The following is a 23437-nucleotide window of genomic DNA, read 5'->3' on the forward strand; positions in this document are numbered from 1 at the left end:
TGCTGTTTGCACCGCAGAGTCTGGTGCAATGTTCGATGGCCGTCATCAGAAGATAGATAACCATCAAACAAGATATCCTTATATGTCATATGTGGTGCACCTTGTTTAATAGTTATATGTCATATGTGGCGCACCTTGTTTGATGGTTGTACATCTTTTGATGGTGGCACCGAGCACGGTGTCGGATTCTATGGTAGAGGTCTTGATTTGCCACCATCCACAAAGCTTATGCAAAGCCAGAGTACGAGACAGCTAACTATGTCTAGTTGTTTGGTGATGATTGGCCACTTCTAATGTTCTCTGGATAAAATGTCACAGCTGATCATCTCCTCCCACCGACTTCCCTTAGGTGTAATTACTCTCGTTCCTGCAACCCAGGCATTCAAAGTCACCATTAAAACTCTTTCAATTTCTCCTTCATACTAAAATTATATATACACAACGTTCCGATAGCTGACAGCAATGCAGAATTTTGAGGCAACCATTCGCTAAATTCTAAATTTTCCACTATACACCAATTAATTAGTGTGAAATTCCAGATGTACATTAAATTCTTTCACTGGAACTTAAAATCACAAACATACAAATGAAATATGTAGAAAAGATGAGAGCAATCATTTGATCAACATCAGAATATGAGAATTCCATTCCATTCACCAAGTTCCTCAAAGAAAAAAAAGAAGCAATCAAACAAAATTAATTAAGAACAATCCAATATCTTTCCTTTCTATTAAACTGATTGGCCCCACAGCAACACCTTAAAACTATATGTTCATACAGGTAGAATTCCCATACATATCCTTATTTTAGAACCTGGCGTAGAACTGTCAGCCTAGTCCAATATGAGTACCGCAGTCGAGCTGAGGTACTTAATAATTACTCTGTAGTGTTATCTTAAGTATCACATATGGGATTAGAAAGAAGAAACATTTTAGCTGTTTAAGTGTATCCACACTCATGAGCGGCGCTTGGATCCGGCATGAACTCCATTATCCTTCCAAGCTCATCCCAGTTGCTATCTTTGAAGAACTCAATCGTGCTCATATTCGGAATGTTTGGATGCAATGTTGCTAAGGGAGCCTGAGCTGCTGAGTTCCATTGGCCAGCAAGTAACTGGTTCTTTTCTTCATAGTAACTAGGAATCAACTTCATTTCGCCTTGCGGAATGCTCGAGGAACCGAAGCACTTGTATTCGTCTCCGGTATCAGATTCAAAGCTGCTTGTTTTGGAACCTGAGTCAGTTGGCATTTGCTTGCTAGTTGACGCTTTCATATCTTGTGGATATTTCCTGCAGGAAATATTCCTTTTGAAGATTCGACATATTGTCCATATTTCCTACATGACATTGAGGAAAACTATTGGCACTAATTCCAGAGCCTCCAAGCATTGAAAAAAATAAAGGAATCAATAGAGTAGGACGAGAAGTCTCACAGCTTCCTGGGCGCTTGGAGAAATGTCATCGTTCTTGCCACTAGCTGGAAGGCGGAACTCATGCATCATCCAATCAGTTTTGGTGCCTTTTCCTGCACTTCCTCTATAGTAAACCAAAGACTTCTTCAGGCCGATGCATTCACCAGCGTCGCCTGCAGAGTATATCGGCCTGTCGATGCCGGTCGCCTTCCAAAACCCAGAACCAGTCACCCTATTGGGCCTTATGCTGTTCCTATACTTCCTTCCCCTCAGACAGAAGAAGTACCATTCCTTCTCCCCTCCGGCAGTGCTAGCTTTTACAAGGTCATGAGACACACAAAGAGAAGATAAACTTATGAATTTAAGCTCGAAACAAATCCTCGATCAGTGATCAGTATTTTCTTTAGTATCTTTACTATATAATGGACCTTAAGATCTCACTCTTGGAACCTTGTTAGTTCGAAAAACGATATAGATTACTGGCATGGACAGTGCGATCTATAGCATCACTTATGAATAATCTTATGTAGCTGTGACTTTTGATTCCCTGCAATGAGCTGTATCTTACCAGTATTCCCTTAAGTTGGATCAAATAAATGTTCTATTTGCTTGAGGAAGAGATCAATATATACTGAAATTTTCCTTTCTATGTAATCATGCATCTTCCAACATAACTTCCAAGTACTTCGAGTTCGCATGCATGGTTTCTCTCTCAAGTCGAAATTTATCTAACTATACTGCTTCATATATATATAATTTTTTTGTTCAATAATACAGAGGGAAAATTAAAAAAATATTGTTGACTCCTCGTATTATAGAAAAATAAATGAAACTAATTAAGAAAAACCCACTGATTATGAAGAAGAGATAGCTATTCAATTGACCCGTCGCAAAATAGACGAACTGGAAAGGTCATTTTTAATACCCATCATTAATTTCAGCTTGAAGAGGCATAAGAACATACAATATAAATCAAGAAAGGAGATCAGAGCTCAACTTACTTGGAAGATCCCATGGATCATACTTGTAGATATCTATCTCCTTGATCATGTCTATACTGAGAGGCTTCTTCTCCACCTTCCGACGGAGATAAAACCCAACGAGCTCCTCATCAGTGGGGTGGAACCGGAATCCTGGAAGCACGACATCCTCCTCTTCTCGTACTACCTCTTGCTCACCCCCGGCACTCTTGCTGTCCATCTTCTCCTCCATCACTCTGTATCTCAATCTCTAGCACTCCTCCTATAGTTTGCTGTAATTCGTGCAACAAGGCTTCGGAAAGAATAAAATGGGGTCTATGATCAGGATGCAGCCTTCTCAGGGTATAAATGTGAAGCCATTCATGGGTGAAGTCATGAAAGGTGGTGATCGATAGCCTTGGCCGTGGTCCAAGTCATGATCTTTGAACTCCCTCCTCCCGTATGTTTCCACTCGAAGACTTCTTCCACCTTTGGAAAGCCAAATCTGGCGCTGTACGGCTGTGTGAGTTGGAAAATAAAATATGGTCCTCATCGCACGCTCGAGGCACGTGACGTGGGGTGCTCTGAAGTCCGGTCGGTAACGAAGGCAAGGGATAAAGTCGTAGCCAAAAGCAGCGTGATCTTTGACTTGGTGAGAGACGATGCGAAACGTCTGATGGTGCCACCTACTTTAATAATGTCGGAAAAGACTTCTATGTACATGGGTCCATTGATTGGATGGTGATAAGGCCTGGATGGCAAAGAAGGGTCCACTTGATGAGGTGGTGGGGTATCATGTTTCCGATGGCATTTAATTATTACAATGCTCCGCAAGTCAGCATACCGACGTTTCCCTTGTTTATGCACTCCACGTGCCTAGAATTCTAGGAAACTTTGAGAAGCTTCCCACCTGACCCCACCCATTCGCCCCATCCCCCTTCCGAATTTCTAACCATTCCCATGGGGCAAACCAAGAGGATTCAGGTCTATCACCCATGGCAGGGTCAGAAGATCATAAACCGCCAGTCATTTCAACCAATGGACTCTTTGAATCATATAAATAATACATTTAAAATAGTCAAAAATCTAAATATTTCGAAATAGAGAGAGCGAGATTGTACCACTAGCTTACAACACTTCATCAGAGTGCTCGGTAATAAATAATACAATCTAATTCATAACTCTGTCAGTCTCATGGTAGACATAACTCGTCCAGAAGGTAGTCTCGCGGTCTGGCTCCAGATCCATCTTATCATAATAGTCGAGTCACCTTCTAGATGAATGAGTTTGCTCATAAGCAAAGTCTTGCATAGTTGATCTCTGCCCAAGTGGCTCTCAACTCGGCTTTAAAGATAGTGGTGTCATGCATTTGACTCTTGCCAACAGTAATGAGACGAGAATTAGAGCTTCTAATCACAAACACGACACCTCTTTTTTTTTTGCTAAAGCAGATATATCATACATGGCAGGTACGGATACACTTAAGAAAGTGATAATAATTTCTGAAGCGCTCCGGATAAGTCCTCCTCCCCCAGCCAAAGAGAACACGGCACCTCCTTTGCTGCTGTCATCACTCATACAACCATTGAAATTTATGTTGAAAAAAATTGAGCCAATATAGATACCTTAAATACCTACAGAAAACTTAGCCATGGTGAAAGGGACGAAGAAATGTAATGAGAGAAAAAATAATTTAATATGTTATTATAAAAATGAGGGAATTAAGGTATCAATAAAAATATTCTTTTGATAATTCAACCAAAGGCTAGGGATTAAATCCGGTTTTGACTAATATTTAGAAAAATAAGATTATTTACGTAGGTCCCTCAAATATGTAACCCACTGCTTGCATAACTTTCAAGCAAAAGAAAAAAAAAGTCATGTGAGGACCATGGAAAAGAAATATCAAATGACTATCATTAAACAGATTTTAATATTAATACATTCATAGACAAACACATTGTAATATGAATCAGATCATGACTAAGCCATCCAGCCTCATCATAGTTATGCATCAATCCTATCGCAAACATATCTAGTGACAAAACTAAAACTTAAATGACTGCTATTTAAAATATCAAGAGATGATTAAACACAACATTATAGATAACAAGAACAATTTATGAACTAGAGTAATTTTAATAATTTAAAACAACAGACAGAGGTATATAAATTAAGAACTAGCAGGCAAGAAATACACGATTCAAACTAATCTCAAACATTTTTTTTTATGATATACATAAGATTAAAATATCTATAATTATCATGAGGTGGATGAAGAAAAAATTGCTTCCAGTAAATATATTGATGTCCACGCCAAATCCAAAAAGAACCGCCGCCTTTATGATCCTTTTGACATGGGATTGTTCTTGACGTCGACATTCCTTAACAACAAAATATTATAACTAGATAATCTTTGAATTTAAGGTTCAACCCAAAAAAAGCAAGTAAGATCTAAATTCTCATCCTCCTCCCCAAGAAAGAACTGTGGATATGTTGAAATTTCATTGAAACATCAATTTCTTTTGTAACTTTAAAGTTTAGAACACCTCGCAAGAAATATATTCAAATATTAACATGCTTTGATTTTAATATCTTATCTAAAATTTACTTACGAATGGTTAATGAAATCTTTATATAGGAACATGTTGAAAAAATTACTTAAAATAAAATTTATGCACACAAGGTAGAACTTGTAAAGTTTTTTATGTTTAAGGTCTTTCACATTTTCTTTCGGACAGAAACAAATCTAGGAAAAAACATTTTATGAGGTAGGTTTATGAAATAGTGTTTTGTATATATTTTTTTTTGTGTGAACTCGAGATCAATTGGGTCATGGAATATTTCTTTTTAATATCATCGTCGAGGCATCCTATGTCATGTTGATAAAATTAAAAGGCCGGGCATGCACATTGGTTGTTCTATAAATTTGCCCTAGAATATGTCCAATTTCGGTTGTCTTAAAATTTGCATTGGCAATTTAAATAATTTATTAGCAGCCTACTCCAAAGATATAAGCTCTCTCGAACCAATTGGTTATGGTCAAATCCAAATTAAGCTTTGCTCTAGAATAATAAAAGAACACAAATAAAACAATTGAAAAAATAAGGATGAAACCTACTAGAGGATTTTCATGATAGGCATCTAAGAGGTTTAATTGAGGTTGCAGATGATCTAGATAGAAGAAATTTAGACCAAAGATATGAGTTTAAAGGTTCTACTCAAAATAGCTAATGTTCACTTGAACTTAAATTGACTGAGTCAAGTCCAAATAAACTATATTCTTGAAAAAAAAAAGTCCAAATAGACCTAAGTTGAGTAGATGAATACGATATCATGCATTTCCCCCAATCATATTTTTTATGAAAACATCTTCTCTTTTTCTATCACATAACCCATCCAACTTTATATGTTCATCACAAAAAGATTTCCAAACTACAGAAGATTGCCTACCAAAAATAGATGAAGGGGGAGAACAAATTCGTGGGAACAGATGAAGCCTGAGCTAGTCAATCAATCTATTCCAATGTCTTGAATAAGGAAAAAAAGAAAAGAAGAGAACTATGAACATAAGGGCTCATCATTTTGACAATTTAGACTGTCAAATATGGCGGCCTATCCTCTTGAAAAAATATAATGATCTCATAGAAGCCAAAGCCATCAACCCGAATTTTGTGAGAATATAGGTCAGTAGCTGAGGTATTTGTTTGGTACGTATTTAAATTTTCATCTATCCTTCTATGTTTCGAACCGACAAACAACATATGCATCTTTTATGGCTCCTGCATGATGGTCAAGAGTTTATTTAATTTTCTATGGAAAATGCTTACCATTCTAGTTGTTGCTCTCACTCAATCCTTGCTCAATGGTCCAATTCTCACATGGCACACACCTATATATATATATATATATATATATATATATATATATATCATGTGTGCTGCATTAATCTTTGACTGCCACATAAGATGAGTTGAGCATTGATTGGTAGGAGTAAGTACTCTGCCAATAATATCACATGCCTACAATGCTCATCTCCAAGTTCTTGGGGTCAAATAGTTATGCCATCGCTATGCCAACTTATCCCCAAATTCTCCATCTATATTTTTATTTCTTCTATTACTATGAGCATTGGACATAAACAAAGCAGGTATCAAACAAGAAATCACTTAGAAAAAATAGAAAAATTTAAACGACATGTGATAGAGATCAACTGGTAATAGGTTATATAATAATCAAGTGACGCCTAAAGCTTCTTCTTCCATTATAGCAAATCTGAGTTTTCCGACTCTTTTTTTTCGATGCTAGAGGGAAGCATCGGAAAAGTTTGGCTCAGTGTCAAATTTAGCCGACGCTAGGGGGAAGCGTCGGAAAATCTTCAAAAATGACAATGCTTAAAAGCGTCGTTAAAAAAATGGACCTAAAACCTTCACAACTGCTCGCCCGGCCCCCTTTCCTCATCCTTTCTCGGTCGATGCCCTAGCTGCCAATATTAATCTCTCACCTCTATCCCGAGCCTTGATCGATGATCGAAGATTTCGCTTCCCTGCTGCCATCGACCTCGCCCTCGTCTAAGGTAAGCCTCCTTCTCCTCTTTGTTTTCTTCTTGTTTTAACACTCGCCCAGCCCCCTCTCCTCAGTCATCCTCTCTCGGTCGATGCCCTAGCTACCCTTGTCCTCTCCAGCACCGAGCAACGTTCGACGCCAAGCTCCTCTCCTCCTCTTTCCTCTCCAGCGCCGAGCGACTGCACGTCCGCAACCTCCTCTCCTCCTCCCTCCTCTGTGGCACCAACCGGGAGAGCCCTAGTGGTATTATATTCTTTCGATTTTTTGATTCTCATCTTCTCTCCTTTCTCTTCCCCTTTAGTACCCGTGGTGACCCCTTGATTTCGTTTGGTTTGATCAGATTCTTGGTATGTTTGATTGAATCCCCCTTGTGTTTGATCATTTGGGAAGAAACCTTTTATTGGATTTTTGTTTTTGTGGATCCGTAGAAGGTATTGGATTAGGATTTTTACGGTTATAGCATTGCTTGAAGATATTTTTTATTTCTTTTTTTATTTTTGGATGTTATTACTCTGGATCTGGTGCATAAAATCCAGGACCCTTTGTGCATTTTTACTTGATGATTCGATGGATGGGTCACTTTTAAGATAGCTTAATGGTCAAATATGTTGATCCTTTCTTTCGTTTATTTTTCATAGATTCATTGATGTTGAATTTAACTAAACATAAGTGTACAATTCATTGATTGATGCATAGTTTCAGTTCACTAACTTCTACACATTAATATCACAAGCATGCACACAAAATTAATTTTAAATCATCAAATACCGACCACAGTTCGGGCTTTCTTTGTCATCAGTGACAATATAATGGTGGCCCTGCTTCAGAAAATTACACGTTATACATTCACTTCGGGGAGAATGGTTTTGGCTTTTTCGAACAAAACCAAATTCTTGATACATGAAAAAAAATAATCCACATATCAAGACCAGACTCAAGGCAAGTAAATAAAGAGCCAGCAATAAAGCTAAAGTTTTCCCATCTCATCTCTAGATAAAGAGAAAAAAAAAGGGGAGAAAACAAAGCCTGGCAGATGGCTTTCTATTGTATACAAATAGAAGAACATTGTTTGTTAACTTAAAACTTTAACTTTCACTCTTGTTTTCATTAAAGGAACGGGAAGCACTCTCAGCGGAATTATATCAAAAAAGTAGGAGACAAAATTAAAAACGCATAGAACTGCTCTTGAATCACTTCAAATAGTGGGCAGGAAGCCCATCACCTAAAGCTTACTCAAATTAGTGCTTCAATAAAAAAACGCTTGCCTTGTCATAAACTACAAACGCTTCCTTCCTCCCTTGTTATTTTAAGGAAACATTAGGGGCCTCAATTTTCTTTTGTTTAACCAATCTTGGAAGTAGGTTATTGAAGTACATGTCCCATATCTTATTTATGCCTCGGAAGGCAGCTCCAATGCAAAATCAAACATGTTGTCTCACTTTTGAGCCAGCATAGTTATTTTTATACCATGAGTTCGTATTGGTGATTCATACCCTAATTTTGTTTATTATGTTTTTTATATTAGTTGCAGTTCTATCAGTATTTTAATAGAATGGATAAAAGTTGGATCAATAAGTCGAGATCCAGTGCCGAATATTTGAATGGAGTTCAGAATTTCGTTAAATTTGCTTTTGAGAAATCTGAAATGAATGAAAATATTTTTTGTCCATGTCAAAAATATGTAAATTATTTTGCTATCGCTCCAAAAGAATGTTGAAAAATATTTAGTATGGAATGGTTTTCTGAAGGGTTATACAGAATGGATATTTCATGAAGAATCTAAATTGTCATCTTCATATAACCAACCCTTAATTATGGAAATACTGCTAGTATTGGATCTAGTAACACGGACAGAAATCCTGTTGTATAAGATGATATGAGGGGCTTACTCAAAAATGCTCTTGAATATAATATTGAAAATTTAACAGATTTCAGTGAAAAGCAAGAAGGAGCTCCAATAGGTGATGAGCATACTGTTACTGAATCTACATATATTAAAGAACCTATAGACTCTGAAGATAATACAACTCGGTACCATAACTTGCTGAAAGATTATAATAAAGAACCATATCCAAGTTGTACGAATTTTACCAAGATTTTTTTTTCTGGTGCATATAGTCCATTTGAAATATTTGAATGGATGGTTTAGCAAGTCTTTTACTATACTTCTTCAATTATTAAAGGATACATTTTGAGAAGGTGTTACTTTGCCATCATCTTCTTATAAAGCCAAAAAACTAGTAAAAGAATTGAATCTTGGATATAAGAAGATATACAGTTGTCCAAATGACTGCATTTTATACCATGGTAAAAATATTAATGAAGATTCGTACCGAATATATAGATCTTCACGATGGAATAAACAAAATGAAGACGAGCATGATTTATCGAATGCAGTGGATGCTGCACAGACTAAAAAAAAATCGGCTAAAATTTTGAGGTATTTTTCTCTAATACCTAGATTGAAAAGAATATATGCATCATCAAAGACGGCTTTTTCGATAAGATGGCATGATGAAGGCCATATAAGAAATGGAATGTTAAAACATCCAGCGGATAGTTTAGCATGAAAAAGTATTAGATAATAGGCATCACGAATTTGCATATGATGTTCGCAGTGTTAGGCTGGGTTTGGCTACTGATGGATTTAATCTATTTCGAACGATGAGTTCTACATATAGCATTTGGCCAGTTGTTTTGGTTCCATATAATTTGTCTCCATGGATGTGTATAAATCAATCTTCACTCATTCTATCAATGGTAATTCCCGATGATAAAGGCCCAGGTAATGATATAGATATTTTTCTGCAGCCTTAAATAGATGAATTAAAAAAGTTATGACAGCGTATTGAAGCATTTGATGCTTTCACTGATCAAACATTCCAGTTGCGTGCAGCTCTTATATGGACAATCAATGATTTTCCTGTATATGCTAATTTATCTGGTTGGAGTACAAAGGGGCATATTGCATGCCTTTGTTGTGGAGATTCGATGGTTAGGCTAAAGGCCTTTTCTTTTTATTTCTTTTTTTTTACCCTATATTATGATGACTAATGATTCTATGCTCAAGGAGACAAACTGCTTTTCCTTAGTTTTCACTCGTAATCGGAAAAATTAAATAGTTTCAGTTATTTTTCTAATACTTAACAGCAACAACAATAAGGATGATGATAACTAAAGTTACAATTTTTATACTCATCTATTTCCTTATATATTGTAACTATAAAAACAACAATATCAATTAATATTTTTACAAGAAAAGAATATGCCGTGCTGGTTATTCATAAAGCGTGACGTCTAAAACAATGTCTGGCCAACCGCCAAAATACATTTGCCCAAAAATATTGGCAAAATTAGAAAAAGGACCCTCAGCTTTGGCAACTTATCATGGTTATTCATCCATGGAGGGAGGTGTTTCAAATAACTCCCTATTTTGACAAATAGATATCATGTTGGAGTAGGAGGGTTAAGTTCTCTACTATTTTATAGAAGTCCTCTTTCTTTAATTCAATTGGATTCTTTTTTTAGTTAGAAGAGGACAACAATTGTCTTTTTTTTTTTTTTTCTTTTATGCTAGTGAAATCCAATTCAAGTCGGATTGGATTTCTCTCCTAATCAAAAGAAGATACAAATTATAAAATAATAATAATATTAAAATGTGTTGAAATTTGGATAAAAGTTAAATTTCAGCTCGTACGCCAGCTTTGACTTTGACTTTGAAGTTTTAGTACTTGATGAGCCATAGAAATAGTAGATCTTGCTGCTAAAGCTTGTGCAAATCTACCCACACTGGCCAAATTAGTCCACGGCCGGTTAGATGAACCTCTTGAATCACTTAGACACTATGAGGAAATAAAGTGCCTCCAAAAGTATTTCATTATTTCCATGTAAATTCATGCATGAATCATTGAAAAATGGCTTTGCTGCTATCAACCGAACATAGCGATTGATTGTAAATATTATCTGATCTAACTCGAGATGCATGTTGGTCTCTCTTGAGATATGAATTGGTTGCATTAAGGAGTAACATGAATGTAATTTAATGTGACCAAACAAATTTCTCAAGTTGTTTAGGTAACTTGCTATTCTCCTTGGCTATAGTTGAGCCAACCTTGAGTCCTCAACGTTTCAGAATTTCAGCATACTTAGTTGGTGTAATTAAACCAGAAACTACACATGCTCATCTTGTGCTCTCCTGATGATCTGGTGAGCGTCATTGTTGCTTTCAAGGGCTGCCAAGATCTTCATCCCAAAAAGGTGGATCTTGTTTGAGTTTATCAAACTTGTACTTTTTATCCCCTTATTTTCTTCTTCTTGTCTTGGAAGCAAGGATTGGAGGTTGATGTATTATTAGTTGACTTGGTTTTCCCCTAATTAAGAGGCCTGGTCAGTCTTTCTCCCTCAGTGCTAGCCAATGTTGAAGGCCTCCTAAATTGGGAACAAGGTTAGCTTGATGAAAAGGATTGGTGGTACATTAACAGTGAAAACTACATGACCTAAGCTTGACCCGACCGACTGATCAAATACACTAGTTGAATTGGGATTTCATGCATTCAAGTTTAATAGTTTTGGGACGGCAGATGGCAACTTATTTTCAAATTGGGTTACTTTTGGTTGGAAGACTCAGGCAAAGGGACTATCACTGGTGTGGCGTTTTTCTAGCACTCCTCTTTAGACCATATCTCATAAATCTTGATGAGAGGGATATCATGCTGATAAAGCCATAAAAGGCACACACACCCAAAGGCTTAAAAGGGAAGAAAAAGTAGGGGCTGATGAAAAGGATCCGGTTGTTCTTTCGCATAAAAGAATGATCGATCTTCTTCCCTCTATCTGTCCGCATAGATCTCGAAGCGGCAATTATGCCATCCAACGGTTTATTTTGCACGGAAGATACAATCCGAACCTTGATGAAGTCCAACCTTCTAGCCTCCATAGAAACACTTGGCAGGTTTGGACCACGGTCACAAGTCATGCTAATGTAAGAAAGGAGTGCTCAGTCGCACTTCTTGGTCCAATTTGCCTCCATATTGGAAAGAAGACTGCTAAAACTTGCATGCAGTCAAAACACCTTAAAAGCTTTGCTGATTTCTCCTACTTGGACAAAACAAAAATAGCCGTTAGCTTTTGGAGGGTGCCCAGGAATCGCAAGAGACTTTTGGGATATAGACAAGAAGACAAATATTAGGGTTAATGTAGGTATTCTGACCCCACTGAGGAATCCTCTTTTGGACGCACTCATTCCTGTCCTCGCATCAACTTAGCCATCCATTTAGACCATGCTATGGTGGTCATGGCCATGCGCAAAGGTTGGCCCCTTCCCTGGCCTTTTGCTATCTGTGAGGGGCTTTGGATCACAACAATTCTACGAGCATTTATGGCATTTACATTATAACCAGTTCGTATGACCCAGAGTAGACTTGGGATGGGACAAGTTGTTGGTTGGGGATTGTAATTGAGAGCCAGACTCCTGCGCTTTCTAGTCTTTGGTTGCTGCAAATTTTAAAGAAGCCTTTGAGATGGTAAAAGCAGTCAGGTTTGTACAGCTATTAGTCCAAAAATAGAAAATAAATTTTTGGCATCACTTTTATTTTTTTTTCTTATTTTCAAAAATAAAAATATTTATTTTATTTTATTTTTAAATTTTAAAAATATAAATATGATGATGATGGTTGAGATGGTGAAGACAATGGAGACCACCATGGGGAGGGTCAGCAATGTGACGATGGCAGTAGTGATAGTAAATGCAAAAATAATGTGATGGTGGTGGTATGTTAGAGGTCGTGGTGGTAGCAGTAGTGCGGAAGAGGTGGTGGGTATGATGGAAACAATGATTATGGCGATGGTGGTAGCGGCAACGATGGTGAGAATAGCGGTGGTGGTTGAAACAATGACGGCATTGATAGTAGCAATGATGGTGGTGGTGATGGATATGATGATGGCGGTCATGGAGATGGTGTTAGTGGCACTGGTGAACATATGAGTTTCTTATTTTAGAAATAATGAAAGTAATATTTTTTTAATTTTTAAAAATGATAAAAATAAGAAAAATCACAAAGATGTCCCTTCAAATTTGTGCGAGAAATAATTCATCCCAAATTTTTAGAATGTTTCAATTAGATACTGTAGCTTATCTTTTATTGCAGTATGGTCCAACTATCTATTTGCACTCTAACATCATTAATGGATCGAGAAAGAATTCAATTCAGATAGTTCATATATAGTATTACGCAACCGGATGTATCTTTCATGCAAAAGAAGGATACATATTTTTATGCGCGGTGCCATCATTGGATCACCTACCACACAGATGTCAACATGTTCCTTGGATCACCTACTAGCATGTTGGATCACCTTTAACTAACAGATAAACTCCATCGTTTATCCATTGGCACAGATCTCAAAGCAAGTAGTGGATAGAGGTCAAGCTTCGGTGCCTTCTCCAATGTTTCCTCCACCCATGAATCCATATCCTCCTCCACCCATGCCATCTCCAATGGCATTGAGGCCTTCAACAACAATAAGGTCTACGCTGTTGGCGAGTCCATTAGCCATGTCGAGTGGGCCTCTACCATCGCCTTGGTGGGCCTCTGAACCATAGCTGAGGCTATGATTGCCAATGGAGGCCTCTATTGCCTCGGATCCACAATACCCTTTGCAAATCCATCATCGATGAGGGCCTTTAACGCCTTGGTTTCCAAAAGCCCTCCCCAATCCCAGATCCAAAAGCTTGATTGGGGGGTCCTCGACCTCAAGATCCCCCCTAGCTAGGCACTGCCCCTGTCGCCCTCAAGACGCTTTTCTCCAAAGAGCGGATCCTCTATGACCACATCTTTGCAAGCTCCAATTCCATTCGTGAGTCCTGATTCGCTAACATCATCCGCAACGCCACCACCATCTTCCTTGGATTCCTCGAACCCATGGTGAAAATTAAGCTATTGCCGGAGAAGCTATTTGGGATCATCGATCTCTATAATGTAGGGGTGAAAGTGGATTGGGTAATATTCATCCGAATCGGTTTTTGTATCCGAATCTATCTGCATATAGATAAAATTTGAGCATCCGACTAATATCTATATCTGTATTCATATCTGTTAAAGAAAAATGGATATTGATAGACAACTATCCGATTTATATCCATATTCATATCTATACTTTCGGTATCTTTTTTTCAAAAAAAGATTAATCACATATAAAGCATATCCCTAAGGTTGGGATAAAGGCTGGTGAATGTGCTTCTTTCATCGAATTATTCAACCAACTTTCACCGGTCGTGAGATGAAAGACCGTCGATCACATTTTCTTTCCTCCTCTTCTTCCGGGCATCACAAGGCCCTTTAGCTAATCCACTCTACCTTGTTTTTTTGGAGGCCCCCCCAAGAAAGGACCAAGTCTCTTGCTATCCGTTGGTACACTCAAATTTGAACCCTATAAATATAGCAGCCACTTGCGCCAAAACTACCAACCTCCATGCAATCCTCCCACATCCAAAAACCCCTCACAATCGCCCACCTCAAACCCCTCTCCACCCTCTTCAAATCCACCTTCGCCTCCGACCCCAACCCCCTCCCAAGATTCATCCCAGACCACCCGATCCTCCCTCTCATTGAATCACTCCATGCCCACCCCCACACAGACCCCAGAACCCTCCACGCCCACGCCATCACCTCCGGTCTCATCCGCGACCCCTTCGCCGCCAGCCGTGTCATCCAACTCCTCCTCCGCCCCGGCCCCGCCGCCGACCTCCGTTACGCCACCGCGGTCTTCAATGCACTACACCGGCCCGATGTCTACACCTGGAACGCCATGATCGCCGGCCACGCCGACCGTGGCTTGCCCGACTCCGCCGTCGCCTTCTATTTCTGCATGCGGGCCAGCCGAGCCCCGCCGAACACCTACACCTTCGCCCTCCTTGTAAAGGCTTGCATTGATGGTGGTAATGCCGGAATGCTTATCGGCTTAGGAAAGGAAGTCCATGGCCAAGTTCTCAAGTGCGGAGTGGAGGACATAATTGTCGTTAAGAATTCTCTGTTGAATATGTACTGCGCCATGGGCCGCTTGGCAGAGGCTCGCCTCTTGTTTGATAGGAGCCGGAACTTGGATTTGATCTCCTGGAATACTTTGATCTCGGGCTATGGGAAGAACGGAGAAATGCTAACTGCAAGAGAGCTATTTGAAAGAATGCCTGAGAGAAGCTTGGTTTCTTGGAGCGCCATGATCGACGGATGTGTGAGGAATGGGGATTTCTCCGAGGCCTTGAGGTTGTTTGATGAGATGCAGGCTGAGAGGATGAAGCCTGATGTGGTGACTTTGGTCAGTGTTTTGAAGGCTTGCGCTCAGTTAGGCGTGCTCGATCAGGGGTGCAGGATCCACCGCTACATCGACAGGAGTGGTCTTGTGAGGGAGGACAATGTGATACTTGAGACTGCTCTAGTGGACATGTACTGCAAATGTGGGTGTATAGATGAAGCTTTGAAGGTATTTGATAAAGTCCGCAGCGGGGATGTTGTGTCATGGAATGCGATGATCAGCGGGCTTGCAATGCACGGCCATGGAGAGCGTGCGCTCGAGCTATTTGGGACGATGAAGGAGAGGGGGATAATACCAAATGAGTCGACGTTCATTGCAGCTCTGTGTGCATGCACCCATGCTGGAATGGTTGAGGATGGGAAGAAGATATTTGAGTCCATGAGAGAGTATGGTGTTGAGCCACACAGAGAGCACTATGGGTGCTTGGCTGATCTTTTAGGCCGAGCAGGTCAGGTGGAGGAGGCTGAAGAGGTCTTACTTAGCATGCCAATGGAGCCACAGGCATCGCAGTGGGGTGCACTGATGTCGGCATGTCGGACACACGATAAAATAGAGGTGGGGGAGCGAGTCGGGAAGCGTTTGATCTCTTTGGAACCATACGATGGAGGTCGGTATGTCTTAATGGCTAACATGTATGCAGTTAATGGTCAATGGGATGATGCAGGGGGCATGAGGAGGGTAATGGAAGAGATGGGGGCCAAGAAAGAGACGGGGTGTAGTTTCATAGAGTAGTAGAATTGAACAGCCAATGAGTTCATTATGAGAGATGCTTTGTCAACCTTGAGAAGAGAGTTTGGTAACGAACACATTGCAGTTACTAATGGAATTGCATGAAATGGTAGAGAAGGGGCTGAGTTATCTGATTAAAACAAGGAGCTCGCCCATAACCAAACTGGTTTCTAAGAGCCACCAGGGAGAGAATCATACGACATAGACACAACTTTTACAGGTTTAAGAAGCATCATGCTCCTAGAATGACTAATGAGCATCGCTGGAGGTGATTCATGTTTTAGATTCAGCATTTCAGGGTATTTGAAGTGGCTTATAAATTTCTAGAATGTGCTCAAAATTATAAATATTTCCTCCTGTAATTATGTGATATAGTTGTGCAGACAGATGAACTAGATGAAAGTTGTGAAGTAGGATAAGCTTCATCTTGGAGGATGAGAAATTGATCCCAAATGGATAGGTTGAGACTTTTCGAACTTTTTCGATTTAGATTCAGCAAATAATAAGTGTTAATGTAAAAAAAGTGTTTGAGAGGATCAAAAAAATATTTTGTTTATACTATTTTACAGGATATTAAAGGAAGGACATTTGTGAAAAAGAACAACTTGTGTCATAGACTACATTTAGAGTTGTTCGTCAAACTCGCCTTTTGTGATCGTTTGGACAGTTGCTTCATTTCTGAAAGAGAAGAATATCAATATCAGTTGTTCATTTGCAGGCATTTCAAACTCAACTAGAGATCTCACTTGGATCTCTCATATTCTAATGTGTATATATATTAAACATTAGTTCTGTCCTGAAGGCATTTCAAACTCAACTAACGATCTAGCACCTGGATCGATCATATTCTTCTTTATCAAATGTGCGAAACCAACCCCATGTTGTATCAAATAATCCCAATGAACCTTTCTCTGCCTCCATGAATGAATCAAACTCAGCAGTCTGGAATTGACTTGCATGCAAGCACATATTGAAATTTAGAGAAGGTAAAGTTGCCTGGAAGTGTCCACAAGTTATTTTGCAGTACTTTCATCATCACCTGTTTCCTGTCTGTTCAACAAAAATTCTAGGTTACTTCCTTCTCTTTGTTTCTCTCTAGACCAGCACCAAGCACATAACATTGTTACTAAACTCTGGCACCTTCACATCATATTGCTAGCACTCCGAAATGTCCGACCCTTCCTCTAACATCAAGTTTAACTGGATTCTTCTCCATTGTACTTAACAAGTTTCCATCACCCAATTTTTTCTCTAATGATACCATTCAACAACATTGCAGTCCAAGAAGCAACACTCTGGTTCACCAACAGTTTCACTCGAGGTGCATGATCAAGGTAAGGAAAGCTACATTTTGGCTATTGCATATGTACAATCCAATCACGTAATTGACAATCCCTATTCCTACCACCTTTTCCTACTAAAGATTATGAGCTATGTTTTACTATAACCATGTTTTCTAGAATTTTCCCACGAACATCCAAAATTCCAATTAAAAATCCACTGGCTTAAAGAGCTTGCAAACATGGTCAAGAAAGGAACTAGTAGAAGGCAGACATTCTTCATACACCAAATGCATAACTTCACATTCTGGTAGGCAATTGGTTTCAATACAAAGGGATCACAGGAACAAGTTGAGGATGGATGACAAGCGAAGTTATTGAGGATGGAAAACATACCTGACTCACGGTGTCGAGAAACTTTTTATTGGATAAACAATCATTCAAAGTTGTCAAATTATTTTGATTCTGCCAATCATCAAGCGACGGGCGCCACTTACTCATAGATGATTAAGAATTCACTGTTTATAGTGTTCATATCAAGTTCTCCTGATTGTATGAAGTATATCATCAGTAGTAAATTTGAATGTCGAATCAAAGAAGACAGCTACAAAATTTTGCACTGTTAGAATTTTCTAACCGACCATCTTTCCTTCCTCAATCATCCATGAAGTTGTTGCAGTCCCAGAACACAATGTTGTTGCAATTAAAAGACAGATGAACCACCCTTTTGTTTTCCAATCAAGATATCCTTCGCCTCATTAATCTTCGAAGCAAGATAATGACTTCCTCTGCTGTCAGGGTGGTTTGCTAGCATCAATCTCCTATGAGCCTCTTTGATCTTCTCCAATGCAGCATGCTCTCTAAGACAAAAGAAAAGACCAAATTAAAAATTCTAATGTTGCAAAACATAAGCATTACTCGAGCCCCAAAATGGAAGAAGATCAAGAAGTAATGATATGATAAGCGATACCTGACACCAAGGATCAAGGCTGCTTCTCTCCTTGTCATCTCCCTCTCGAATCCACCAGGGTAAAACTTGCGAGCCCGGGGAACAGCAGGGCGAGCTTTGAACGCCTGCCATGCACGGATCAAACATCGACCACCCATCGCAGCCGCCGCAACCGACAATCCTGTGACTAGAGGAGTTGCCTGGCCCAGAATACATTGAAAAAAAGTGAAATTATTTAAACTACTAAGCAATCAACAACAAAATCCGACAATTCTTATTTTAAGATGCTAAAGAATCTGACAATAGTGAAATGAAAACATGGAGAAATTAAAGATTTGAATAAATTTTCGAAAGCAGCAGCAGGCTTATACGATACAAGGGTATGAGGCATGTGTTCGTCCATTTGCAATAACGACTAATTAATTAACCTGGTGTTCATAAGATCATAATATTTAGGATGAAAACTGAGGGCAAAGACGATAGGAGATTACCATTAAATAAGCTCAATTTATTCGCCGAGGCAGCCGACCGGAAGGCGAGCAAATTTCCTATTGGTGAATGAGGAGTGGGAAGAAGAAGTAGCGAGATTAGATTCAACGCAAGGAGGGGGACGAAAGGAGGAAGGAAATAAGAGCAAAGAGGATCGGTTCAGGGAGGAGAAAAGAAAGAGAAAAAGGAAAGGTTTTTTCTGTAGAGGGTTCGATGGCTTGGGCTTCAAGAAAGGAAAGGCGGTATAACTGGCGGTGGTCCGGATTTCAGGTCAGCCAGAACGCAGTTTCTAGCGAACACTATCTCGCCGTGGCCACCGGTTTTTATTTATTTATTTTTTATTTTTTTATTTTTTTTACTGGATACTGCTTTAAGATAAGTACAACCAACAGAGTCGATGAAAAAAAAGGCATAAAAATGAGGAGGCCGCTACAAAACACATCCAAATTTTTTTTTTCAAATGATGATTCGCATGCCAGCTAATAGAGTTAGGCCACCGGCGTGATTCACATGCCAGGCTTTTTGCCCATGGTTCATATTCTAGTGGTGGAAAATTTTTAAGTTCCATGATTTGAGCTTCAACTTTAAAGGGCTAAAGAGAGAGATTTTACACATCTGTAGATTGCTTGGCCTCTTTGCTAGATGGTGGATCTTCATCTCCAATCATGAGAAACAACTTTGCAATAGGAATTGTTGGTACTTGTGCTGAAGGTATCACCAATCTTTATGGTTGAGTAATCTTCTTTGCTAATTATATGAGATGTCCCTTACTTTCATCATCCATCAAAGAAGAACTAGCAACCATATTTGTTTTTGTCCTTTGATGTACTAGACGCACGGATAGCCTTTCTTTTGATTACTTGTATTGCTCGCACGTCTGAACCATGAACTAAGGCTCCCACAGATATTGAGGACTGATATTTTCTATGAACTTGATCTGATCGGAGAGAAGAAAGATTTTACTTAACCTACTAAACTTGAACCTCAGCAAAGAAATTTAGATAAAGATGTAAAAATTGCAAAAGTAGGATTTAAGTTCCTTTTTTTCATCGATACTCTACACTTCATAAACTGAGGTACTTATTTATAATACTAGTGAGATCTTTCCTTACATAATTCAAGTTGAATTTCTCTCTAAGTTTGAATAGAACTATATCTCTAAAATAAATATGACTCATAAAAATAATTAAGAAATAATGTAAAATTCTACAAAAGATTTATCTCAATTTCTACATCAACTTTTTTTTTTTCTGTCTCCACTTAATTCTTTATAGATTGGGAGATAACGTGAAGTAAAGTCTTTCCCAAAAAGGAAAGTATCAATTTGATCGGCTATTTTAGGGCACAAATGATGAAATTTTAATCTGATTCCACCTCTCAAAGGGCCGGCTTATAGTTGTAGATCTCAAAAAACTATCCGATTTCAATCAAGCGTCTATAACCAAGTTACAAACCTCCTGAATTTTGGCATGTGATTCAGCTTTCCGATATGGCAGATTTTGCTTTCGAACCTCCTTATAATTTTTCATGCCAATGTTCCACAGGAATACACATTTAGTAAAAACCTCCTTAGCAAGTACTTTATTCGAACTTCAACATGAATGGCATGCTCCAATGACAATAGGGCAGAGCAAAAATAATGGTATTATTCTGTGTATCGAGGGGCTGTTTTTTTTCCCCGACAGCCAACTTGCATTCAAAGATTTGTGCCTCTCCTCAACCCTCTGTTCCGTTGTTGTTTCAATTGGTTTATAAGTTAAGAAAAATGCGTCAGCTAATCCACAAAAGCCCGAAAATAAACTTCAGCAAAAGAATCATAACAGGTGTGAAATAACTTTCTTTGTCAAAAAGGGAAGAGACAAGCTCTACCTACTTCATTAAGAAAATGAAGGGATCACAAAATGCTTTGGTACAATTGTAACAACCCAGGATCTCACCCAAAATGGCCAGCCGGAAGGTATTGTTTGGGTTCCTTGATCCTGTATAAATACCCAAGATCTACCCAGCGAATAACCGATGTGGGACTAAACACACGCCCGCACGGATCCTCACAACAATGATGACCTAGGAAGGGAGACAAGAAAGAGAAGAGAAAAAATTTACATCAGGCGATTCAGCTTGTTTAAAACACCCAACTCCAGCCTTCATAACCTTGTTTGGACTGTCTGAATTTTGGAGGAAAATTCTCCATTTAGTCCATGTGGTAGCAAGGAACAGGGTGTCCCAGGACTGGAATAAGGTTTTGAGTTGGGGATTGTAATGAAATGGAGACCATTGCCGGTGTAAGGTGTGAAATAGCTGACTTGAAGCAGACAAAGTTGTAACCCTTCTATTGTTCTTATTTCAGGTTGACAGACATTAGGTGCAGGGTGCCTCTAGCTTGAAACATGGCCTTGGCCGCAAACTTCTCATGCTGAATTCTCTATGTCAAAGCCTGCATGGAGAGTAAGAAATAGGTAATGAACAAACTACAGTGACCTTGCAACTAACCAGTTATATGTTAATGACACAATTAACCAGAATCAATCAACGGTTCATTGGTGATAGAAAACTCAACTTGCTTGGTTTTCCTGGAAAATAATCCATAGTTACGAGGTTGCAAACAAAGAGAAAGGAAATGTTGGGACACTGCGACAACAGCACAAGGAAATAGAGGCATTTAAATATGTTTGTGATGATAACAAACAAGTTCTAAACAAAAAAAAAGAAAAATGAGCACATATTTTTCGTATAATCTTCTAGAGTATATTGTTCTATTTCTTAAGCAAAATGGAACTCGAGGCAAACTGCAGAAGAAACAGTCATAATCCTCTTAGATTGTAACAACAAATGGAAATCTAAAGTGTAGATCTTAAAACAAACTTGGCGTTTGGTAGCAGATGTTAGAATGGCATGGGTTGGGCACTCAACTAAACTTGGTGTTTAGTAAGAAATGGTGGAAGAACATCCAATGTTGTACCAAATTTATTGATATTTTCTACCTTATATTTTTGGATGGATAACAATGCAAATGCTACATCATGCCAAACTTGCAAGGCAGTCCAGAAAATGCTGTTCTAGACTTAATACATGGATACATGCAATCAGATAGTGTTGCAGACTGTGGAGGATATCCACAATTTGTATTTCGAACGTCAAGATACACATCCCATGTCTTCATCTTTATTTGATGGAATTAGCAACAGGAACAGAACCTAGCCTCAGAACAGGAAATCAAAAGGCTGCACTAAAACTAGGAAACGAAATCAGTTTAACAGCATGTTGATAATAGCATGACGTTTGAAGGTATCCTGTGAAACCTATCTTTCCAAATAAAATAGCTGAATGGAGTACGGTCAGTGTGAGCCCAAACACAATGCAAGCCCAAACTAATAGTTATCTAATTTAAGTGTGGCAATTAGATGATAACAGCAGAAAAATGACGCAGAAGAAAAAGAAAAAAAGAATCATACGAATGATGCCATCATGAGAAAAAGAACAAGACATGACAGAAGCCAGTCAAAAAAGAACAGATGAAGACAGGGTTTCTGTACCTTGAGGGAGCCTCGTGTTGGCCGAGGATGACGTGAGTGCAGGACGTTCGGTTAGTCTTCTGTTTCTGAAGACATTTAGGATCGAAGAGGAAGTAAAGGCTTTAAAGGACTCAACCTCCAGCGGAGGTAGAGGAGACGGAGGGTGTTTTACGGCTATCATCTCCTCCATCGGAGATGGAGACCCGAGATGGGTAGGGGGTGACCAGTAGTTTCCATGGAAGGCGTTTTACAGCAACAAAAAGAACCACAAGAAAGGTTTATAAGGGACACGGAGGGGACAAAAAAAAGGGGGAGTGGATACAAGGAAGGACCTTTGACATGGAGAAGATGACCACGAGAAAAGAATCGAAGAGGAGAGCGAACATTGGAGCAGCGGCGGAAAACTCGGGATATATATAACATATAAAGTTAAATTAGACTAGGATTTGGAATGCTTTAAAAGCATACGTTATAACATTAAATTAGAGACAGCCTGGTACAGAGCATGTCATACTTGCATAAGAGGGATAAAAGATATCCTGAATATTTATGGTATTTTGTTGGCAACCATTGCCAACGAATTTCCAATCTCCCTTTTTTTTTTAATAGATATTTTATTATTTTTTGTTCTGATTTGGTTGAACTAAATTAGATAGAAAGCTAGCTTAGATTAGAGGTGGTTTGACTGGTGTCTTCTTATGAGGACTCGTGCGAACGTGTGTTTAGTCTCATATTAGTTATTTGCTGGGTAGATTTTGGATACTTATAGAGGATCAATAAATCTAAATAACACATTTCGGCTAGTTATTTTAGGTGAGATCCTAGGTTGTTGCAAATAGTATCATAGCGGACCCGACCCATAAACTATATGGATTAGGGAACACCGCAGCACAAATCCATTGGGACTGACTACGCACTGATTGCGGTGCTTGCAATTAGATTTGAATGGAATTTGAATCTTTAGCCTGACAAGGACGTCTTCTTCACCATAGCTCCTTTACCAGCAGCGGCAAGGTTTGTAGATGTCGTCATTCATTATGGCTCCTTTCCACACCTCTACCTCAATGAATACCCAATCTTCCACATTCTCAGCCTCCCAAGCTCCTCCATCGCCGTGTCCCCACAAACAACGAGAGATCCTCTTCACCAATTGATCTTCACTGCCAGACTCTCGTGCCTCATCTCTTGAGCTCCATCAACTTTGTTTGATCTCACTTCACTTGAGGTTCCTTC

The 23437-nt window shown here is 39.0% G+C and overlaps 3 protein-coding genes across 4 annotated transcripts; 1 reads left to right on the top strand and 2 right to left on the bottom strand.

Annotated features, from left to right (window-relative positions):
• Positions 1-580: 580 nt before the first annotated feature.
• LOC103719287 (transcription factor JUNGBRUNNEN 1-like) lies at positions 581-2864 on the bottom strand. Of its 2 annotated transcripts, none has more exons than XM_008808466.4 (3): positions 2412-2860; positions 1432-1724; positions 581-1335 (listed from the first exon to the last, which is right to left on the bottom strand). In XM_008808466.4, the coding sequence occupies exons 1-3, from the start codon at positions 2620-2622 to the stop codon at positions 940-942; spliced, it is 900 nt and encodes a 299-aa protein (XP_008806688.1). In that variant the 5' UTR covers positions 2623-2860; the 3' UTR covers positions 581-939. The 2 variants fall into 2 exon arrangements, with proteins under 2 accessions (XP_008806688.1, XP_026665122.1); XM_026809321.2 differs by having other exon boundaries at positions 1165-1288; positions 2412-2864.
• A 9800-nt stretch (positions 2865-12664) lies between these two features.
• LOC103719302 (pentatricopeptide repeat-containing protein At5g66520-like) lies at positions 12665-16552 on the top strand. Its single transcript, XM_008808486.4, has one exon. The coding sequence runs from the start codon at positions 14406-14408 to the stop codon at positions 15975-15977; it is 1572 nt and encodes a 523-aa protein (XP_008806708.2). The 5' UTR covers positions 12665-14405; the 3' UTR covers positions 15978-16552.
• Positions 16553-17532: 980 nt separating this feature from the next.
• LOC103719288 (mitochondrial import inner membrane translocase subunit TIM14-3-like) lies at positions 17533-18965 on the bottom strand. The gene is made up of 3 exons (XM_008808467.4): positions 18695-18965; positions 18225-18403; positions 17533-18114 (listed from the first exon to the last, which is right to left on the bottom strand). The coding sequence occupies exons 1-3, from the start codon at positions 18695-18697 to the stop codon at positions 17958-17960; spliced, it is 339 nt and encodes a 112-aa protein (XP_008806689.2). The 5' UTR covers positions 18698-18965; the 3' UTR covers positions 17533-17957.
• Between the last annotated feature and the right edge of the window lie 4472 nt (positions 18966-23437).

The sequence above is a fragment of the Phoenix dactylifera genome, chromosome 16 (genome assembly GCF_009389715.1).
Source record: "Phoenix dactylifera cultivar Barhee BC4 chromosome 16, palm_55x_up_171113_PBpolish2nd_filt_p, whole genome shotgun sequence".
Classification (NCBI taxonomy): Eukaryota; Viridiplantae; Streptophyta; class Magnoliopsida; order Arecales; family Arecaceae; genus Phoenix; species Phoenix dactylifera.